An 8,052-nucleotide genomic window follows, 5' to 3' on the forward strand; every position below is an offset into this window, starting at 1 on the left:
GGATAACCAGGGAAAGAGGAGGGCCCATTAGGGACCAAAGTGGCAATCTGTGCGTAGAGCCGGAAGATGTGGGTGAGGTTTTAAATGAATATTTTGCATCTATGTTCACTATAGAGAAGGAAGATGTAGGCATAGAAATCAGGCAGGGGGATTGTGATATACTTGAGCAAATTAGTATTGAGAGGGAGGAGGTACTAGCGGTTTTAGTGGGCTTAAAAGTGGATAAATCCCCAGGCCCAGATGAGATGTATCCCAGGCTGCTGTGTGAGGCAAAGGAGGAGATTGCAGGGGCTCTGACACAAATTTTCAGAACCTCTCTGGCCACAGCGGAGGTGCCAGAGGACTGGAGAACAGCTAACGTAGTACCATTATTCAAGAAGGGTAGTAGGGATAAACCAGGGATTTACAGGCCAGTGAGCCTAACACCAGTGGTAGGGAAATTATTGGAAAAATTTCTGAGGGACAGAATTAGTCTCCACTCGGAGAGGCAAGGATTAATCAGGGATAGTCAGCATGGCTTTGTCACGGGGAGATCATGTCTAACCAATTTGATTGAATTTTGAGAGGGGGTGACTAGGTGTGTGGATGAGGGTAGTGCAGTTGATGTAGTCTACATGGACTTCAGTAAGGCTTTTGACAAAGTCCCGCATGGGAGACTGGTCAACCCAAAGTTGACATTAACTGATCGCTGTTTCCTGATTTGCCCCCACCACCCCCCCACCCCCGCCTCGTCTTCTCTTTTATTCTCATCACCCTTGGTGGTGTATGCACTGAGGGCCTTGATCATTCAACTTGGCTTATAAATTAAAAACAATATAGAGGCTCATACCGTATAGCTGAACTGGATGTCCATGTATTTCCCAAACCGGCTGGAATTATCATTCCTTAGAGTCTTGGCATTGCCAAACGCCTGAAATAAAACATGAAGAATCAATACAACCCATTGGAAACTGTTATTTAGAAAACACATTTGCAGGGGGCAGGGTTGGGGGGATGTGCCTGTTCCTCTTTTCTAAGACCATGTTCCTCCACAGATTGTCTTCATTGGCCTGTACCAGCAGAGGCAACTTTACAGTCCCAGCATTTCAACAGGGGACCTCAGAGCAGCGCGGTTATCAATTCAATTCAATTCAATTCAAATCGCTTTATTGGCATGACAAGTTACATCTTATGTTGCCAAAGCATCGAAAAACATTCATGTTTGTACACAAAAACACAGCTCTATCCATACAGTGTATAAACAGATATATCCCTGAGTGTATAAATATACTTTCATATAATTTATATATACTCTTTCATCACTCATGGGGTATTTCAGATCAACAGCAACAGCAAAAACTTGTGACATGAATCTTGTCATTCATGTGGAAATGACTTATGAAGTAATACTGGGCGGCCTGCTGGTGGCGCTGTCCAGGAAGAGTATAAATACTCGGGCTTGGGCCCAGCTTGCTCAGGACATTCTTTAACAGGAACTAGTGAAGGACACAACTAGATCTCCATGTTGAAAAACAGTTGATTAAAGCCTTGTTTAACACTTAGACCAAGTGCCTAGTAGTTTTCTTACATCAACTTGCATTTATATAGCGCCTTTAGAATGGTAAAACGCCCCAAGGCACCCCACAGGAGCGTTAGCAAACAAAATTTGACACCGAGCCACACAAGGAGTTATTGGAGTTAAGGTGGAGATGAGGTAGAAGATCAGCCATGATCTTATTAAATGGCGGAGCAGGCTCGAGGGGCTGAATGGCCTACTCCTGCTCCAATTCTTATGTTCTTACTGGGGCAGATGACCAAAAGCTTGGTCAAAGAGGTAGGTTTTAAGGAGCATCTTAAAAGAGGAAAGAGAGGCGGAGAGGCTTAGTGAGGGAATTCCAGCGCTTAGGGCCCCGGCAGCTGAAGGCACGGCCGCCAATGGTGGAGCGATTAAAATCGGGGATGCGCAAGAGGTCAGAATTGGAGAAGCGCAGAGATCTTGGAGGATTGTAGGGCTGGAGGAGGTTACAGAGATAGGGAGGGGCGAGGGCCATGGAGGGATTTGAAAACCAGGATGAGAATTTTAAAATCGAGGCGTTGCCGGACCGGGAGCCAGTGTAGGACAGCGAGCACAGGGGGTGATGGGTGAACGGGACTTGGTGCGAGTTAGGATATGGACAGCAGAGTTTTGGATGAGCTCAAGTTTACGGAGGGTGGAAGATGGGGCACATTAATTGTGTAGAGAGAGCTCCACAACTAAGTTAGGCCTGGTGCCGGGAGTTTGTTGGCGCAGGAGGCAAGAAATAGTGCAAAGTGCAGCTCTTAAAGATGGCCGCTGCTATTTAAAGGGATTCACGGGAATTGTTGCTGTGCACAACAGAAAACATGGCTGCAGCAAGGAGCAGGTCTGCTCCGACGTCTGATGCTTCTTTGCAGGTGCTGTTGCAGGAAGTGCAGCAAAGGGGAGTTGCCCTCTTTAGCACAGAGCCGCAAGGGTGCTGACAATGATGCCCTTGATTTCGGGGGACTCTTACCAACTGGGAAAAAGTGCCCGCTCAATCTGCAGCCTGTTGCCCACGAGGAAAGTGACATTCTTTTTCTGCAATGTACAAAAACATCAGTTACCTGCTTGATTCATTCTCTTCTCTTAGGCAGTCCCTCGGAACCGAGAATGACTTGCTTCCACACTAAAAATGAGTTCGCAGGTGACTGATGAGTCCGATGCGGGACCTACAGTCTCTGTCACAGGTGGGGTAGACGGTGGTTGAAGAGGCGAGTGGGTGGGGTGCTTGGGTTGACGTGCGCTCCTTGCGCTGCCTGTGCTTGGCTTCCGTTGCTCCCGGCAAAGAGACTCGAGGGGTTCGGCGCCTTCCCGGATGCTTCTCCTCCACTTTGTGCGGTCTTGGGCCAGGGATTCCCAGGTGTCGATGGGGATGTTACACTTTTTCACGGAGGCTTTGAGGGTGTCCTTGAAGCGTTTCCTCTGCCCACCTGGGGCTCTCTTGCTATGTCGGAGCTCCGAGTAGAGCGCTTGTTTGGGGAGTCTCGTATCGGGCATGCGGACGATGTGGCACGTCCATCGGAGCTGATTGAGCGTGGTCAAAGCTTCGATGCTGGGGATGTTGGCCTGAGCGAGAACACTGACTTTGGTGCGCCTATCCTGCCAATGGATTTGCAGGATCTTGCGGAGGCAGCGTTGGTGGTACCTCTCCAGTGCTTTGAGGTGCCTGCTGTACATGGTCCATGTCTCTGAAGTGATTCATTAGTGAACTGCAGATTGACAGATGTTGCTGATGTTCGCTGTAGAAACTCAGAATGAGCTGTGACGGAAAGTATCCTCTCTTAACAGACTGCAACAGTTTAGATGAAGTAAGTATTTGGGCTGTCACTCTAAAACACATGGCACTACACTGGCATTCTCACTCAGAGAGTTATAAGGATAGCTTGTGTGGGAATGCGCTACACTGACAACAACAACAACAACTTGTATTTATATAGCGCCTTTAACGTAGTAAAACGTCCCAAGGCGCTGCAGAGAAGTCTTTTAAGACAAAAAATTTGACGCCGATCCACATAAGGATAAATTCGGACCGGTGACCAAAAGCTTGTTTAAAGAGGTAGGTTTTAAGGAGCGTCTTAAAGGAGGAAAGAGAGGTAGTGAGGCGGACAGGGTTAGGCAGGAAATTCCAGAGTTTAGGGCCTAGGCAACAGAAGGCACGGCCGCCAAAGGTTGAGCGATTATAATCAGGGATGCTCAAGAGGGCAGTTAGAGGTGCTGTTTCGAGGTTGAATCTCAAGGTATATCGGTGGAGCACAATAGAGAGAGCTTTACTCTGGATCTCATCTACTCTATACTTGACCTGAGAGAGCTTAGTGCTGGGGGTCAAAAATGGAAACGTTCCATTCCCTAGGATATTCTTCACCTTCGTGAACGTAAAAGCCCACAAAAAGGCAAGACTGTTCTTAAGTACCCTTTTTAAAATAACATCCTTCATGCTATAAAATGTTTGTGATGTAGGAGCAAGCCTTTGCTGTACAGTGAGACAAGAAACACCTGGACTGAAGAACTGTAAAATGGAGCTGGCCAGATCCTAGGATCTTGGGACTCGTGAGGTCTGCATGCTGCGTAGTAAAAAGATGGTTCATTCCATGTTGAAAACTTAGCAGAAATGGCCACAGACAAGGCCAAAGCCACCAAGGAAGGACATCACCTAGTGAGGAAGCATAATTCTGACTGGTTTTAGAAATACCCTGAGCAATCCGAAGTAGTCATAACGTGATTTTGCGGCTGACTGAGAATAAACGTGTAACATGCTCTGAAATGGTCATATAAAGGACAACACTAGTTGTTTGGGTGCTGTCTGAAACAGATACAATGCAGCCTGTGGTATAACAGCATTTCCTGGTAATTTGAAAATTGCTCTTCAATCTGCCAGTGGTTGGTGGAAACGTTCTGAAACTCCCTCTGTATCTAAAGAGTGAAAGTCCTGATATATGTCCAGCTGGATTTAAAGACCAACATGACTGGCTTTGCCAAGCAATGTTCAGCCCAGGAGTTTCCTGTGTACAAAAAAAAAGTGCAAGGAAAGTGCAAGGCACGGTGGCATAGTGGTTAGCACTGTTGCCTCACAGCGCTAGGGACCCGGGTTCAAATCTGGCCTTGGGCGACTGTCTGTGTGGAGTTTGCACATTCTCCCTGTGTCTGCGTGGATTTCCTCCGGGTGCTCTGGTTTACTCCCACAGTCCAAAGATGTGCAGGTTAGGTTGATTTGGCTATGATAAATTGACCCTTAGTGTTAGGGGATTAAATGCATGGGGTTACAGGGATAGGGTGGGATATGTGTCGGTGCAGGCTCGATGGGCCGAAATGGCCTCTATCTGCACTGTAGGTTCTGTGTGCGTACTCTGTCACTATGTTCCATTAGAAAGAAAGACTTGTATTTATATAGCACCTTTCATTTCATGACCTCAGGGCGTCCCAAAGCACTTTACAGCCAATGAAGTACTTTTTTTGAAGTGTAGTCACTGTTGTAATGTGGGAAATGCGACAGCCAATTTGCGCACAGCAAGCTCCCACAAACAGCAACGTGATAATGACCAGATCATCTGTTTTAGTGATGCTGATTGAGGGATAAATATTGGCCCCAGGACACCGGGGATAACTCCCCTGCTCTTCTTCAATATAGTGCCATGGGATCTTTTACATCCACCTGAGAGAGCAGATGGAGTCTCAGTTTAACGTCTCATCCTAAAGGTCACTCCTTTCCAACATTGTTCTCTACTTAGTGCCCTTCACGTGTACAAACGGTGATCCTCTTACCGAGACTAACACTGTGGACAGAAGCACCAAGCATCATGCCATACTCTCCATTCTGGGTGCTCACCTCTAGTACGGGGTTGGACAGCAGGAGGCGGTCTCGCACCACCTGCAGCTGCTCTGTGGTCTGGCAGGTCTTGGCATAGAACTCGAGGATTTTCTTGGAGGCTTCTGTCTTCCCTGCTCCGCTCTCTCCAGAGATCAGGATGAAATGGTTGTTGTACTCGGTGCACATCACCCGGTACGCGTTGTCGGCAATGGCGTAGCTGAAAGGGGGAAGGAAGCAGTTGGGTCTCTTTCACAGCGAATCGCTCTTTTCATTCCTCCCACCTCTCAACCCCGTGACCACCACCACCTAGGGGGAGAAGGGCTGCAGGTGGATGGGAAACACCATCACCACCAAGTTCCCCCCCCCCAAACGCACACACCATCCTGACCTGGAAATATAACACCCATTCCTTCATCGTCGCTGGGTCTAATTACTGGAACACCAGACCTAACGACACTGTGGGAGCACCTTCACTACACGCACTGCAGCGGTTCAAGAAGAGGGCCCACCACCACTTCTCAACTAGAGATGGGCAGTAAGTGTCGGCCTTGGCAGCGACGCCCACATCCCGAGAATGAGTTTTAAAAAAAAACTTCTCGCCCTTGCTCTCCCCTGAAGGAACAGATCCATGCTGGGGTACCATTCCATGGGCACTGCAAGCCCTCTCGTAACTTGTAACATTCCCCATATGGGACCCTAAGTAGTAACCATCAGCAGGCCAATCAACCATGGGGGAGAGGGAATCACAATTGAATCCGATCGTGGCCTCACCTAAAGTCCCCGCGCAGTTTCCAGCACAGATTACTGGATTGCGATCAGGAACCCCAGCTGATTTTTCCCTTTCCCGAATGTCAAGGGAACAGTGAAGCCAGTTGAAGGGACCTCCACTGCCTCCGTGACTGAGGTCAGCTCACTCAGCGCAGATTTGGAAGCAAATCCGGTTGGGGCCTTCTGTGGGGCAAGGTCCATCTCAGCGATATCGTAAACTGCGCAAAGGTTATCTCTGAGTGCTACTTCTAGCGCAACCACAGACGTATTCTTCTACAACCCCTTTACAATCGCAATAGAAACAGCGAACATGGGAAATCTTCCCACTACGTTTGCGATGTTGTTGACACTTAGTAAGCAGAATAAATCTTCCCCCCCCCCCCCACCCCCACAAGCTCTGTTGGGCTCAGTACCGCGCCAGTTTACTGTAAGCGAGCAGCCCTTATTTTTCTGTGGGGAGAGGAGGAATTTCCGATGAAGCTTCTCTAAACGAGCAAGTGGCGCAGTCGCTTGATCTAAGGTGCTGGATTTAGGCTCCAGTCACACTGATGGTTTGGGTCCTATTTCTGTTAAGCAAAGGTATCAAGGGATATGGGGCAAAGGCAGGTACCAGAAGCTTGACACCATCCAGGACACAGCAGCCCGCTTGATTGACACCCCATCCACCACCTTAAACATTCACTCCCTCCACCACTGGCATACCGTGGCTGCAGTGTGTACCATCTACAAGATGCACTGCAGCAACTCGCCAAGGCTTCTTCGGCAGCACCTCCCAAACCCGCGACCTCTACCACCTAGAAGGACAAGGGCAGCAGGCGCATGGGAACACCACCACCTCCAAGTTCCCCTCCTGACTTGGAAATATATCGGCCAATCCTTCATAGTCACTGGGTCAAAATCCTGGAACTCCCTCCCTAACAGCACTGTGGGAGCACCTTCACCACACGGACTGCAGCGGTTCAAGAAGGCGGCTCACCACCACCTTCTCAAGGGCAACTAGGGATGGGCAATAAATGCTGGCCTTGCCAGCAGCACCCATATCCCATGAACAAATTTTTTTTTTAAATGGAGTTAGGCCACAGATCAACTATGATCGCATTGACTGGCAGAATAGGCTTGAGGGGCCAAATGGCCTACTCCTGTTACTAAGCGCAGAGTAGAACAGTGATCGGACACAGTGGTGCTCTGATGTGCTGTGCGACAGAGTAGCAGGAATAACAGGCTCCCCAGTCTGTGTCAATCTCAGCTTGGGGCAGGGCTGGAGTGCTACAATTGCCTTAGTGCCCCAGAGAAGGGAAAAATCACCTAGGGTTCCTGCTTTTGATCCCCACCCAATGACCCCTGCTGGAAAGGACCGTATGTGAATCTCAGGTAAAGACAGGAGTAGGCCCAGCTGTAATGTTTGATGTCTTAGTGGTCCAAAGCCTGCCAATGGTCACTGTCTAGACTCACACATGGGCTCCCTCATCTTCTGCCTGTGATACTAGGCTACGGACCAAGTGCTGGAAAATGGGATTAGGATAGTTAGGGCTTGATGGCCAACACAGACACGATGGGCTGAAGGGCCTCTTTCTGTGCTGTATAACTCTGTGGCTCTATGCCCGATATGGCACTCCCCAGTCTAAGGTCCATATCAACAGCCAGGAAGCAACGAGCAGCGGAAAGTTGCTTCTCCGCAGGTAAAGAGGAAGAGAAAATCAGAGGGAGGAATAAAATCACAGCCACACTTGGGACTGCTCCTCTGTGTCCCCTAGTGACTGATGCCAGGGCGAGAGTGGCAGGGAAGCAAAAGCAAAATACTGCGGATGCTGGAAATCTGAAATAAGAACAGAAAATGCTGGAAACACTCAGCAGGTCAGGCAGCATCTGTGGAGAGAGAAACAAGAGTTAACATTTCAGGTTGATGACCTTTCATCAGAACTGAAAGATGTTTGAGTTGAAC

General features: G+C 48.8%; 1 protein-coding gene across 1 annotated transcript in view; it reads right to left on the reverse strand.

Annotated features, from left to right (window-relative positions):
* The window catches only part of myo1ha (myosin IHa), a 71,942-nt gene extending 66,383 nt beyond the window's left edge, over positions 1-5,559 (reverse strand). The window contains exons 1-2 of the mRNA XM_085961308.1: positions 5,361-5,559; positions 830-910 (exon numbers count right to left, since the gene is read on the reverse strand). Of these exons, the coding sequence (XP_085817434.1) occupies positions 830-910; positions 5,361-5,528 (249 nt within the window). The 5' untranslated portion in view covers positions 5,529-5,559. The remainder of the gene's footprint in view (positions 1-829; positions 911-5,360) is intronic.
* Positions 5,560-8,052: the final 2,493 nt, after the last annotated feature.

The sequence above is a fragment of the Somniosus microcephalus genome, chromosome 19 (assembly GCF_052327205.1).
Source record: "Somniosus microcephalus isolate GS21.2 chromosome 19, FLI_Smic_1.0, whole genome shotgun sequence".
NCBI classification, from domain to species: domain Eukaryota; kingdom Metazoa; phylum Chordata; class Chondrichthyes; order Squaliformes; family Somniosidae; genus Somniosus; species Somniosus microcephalus.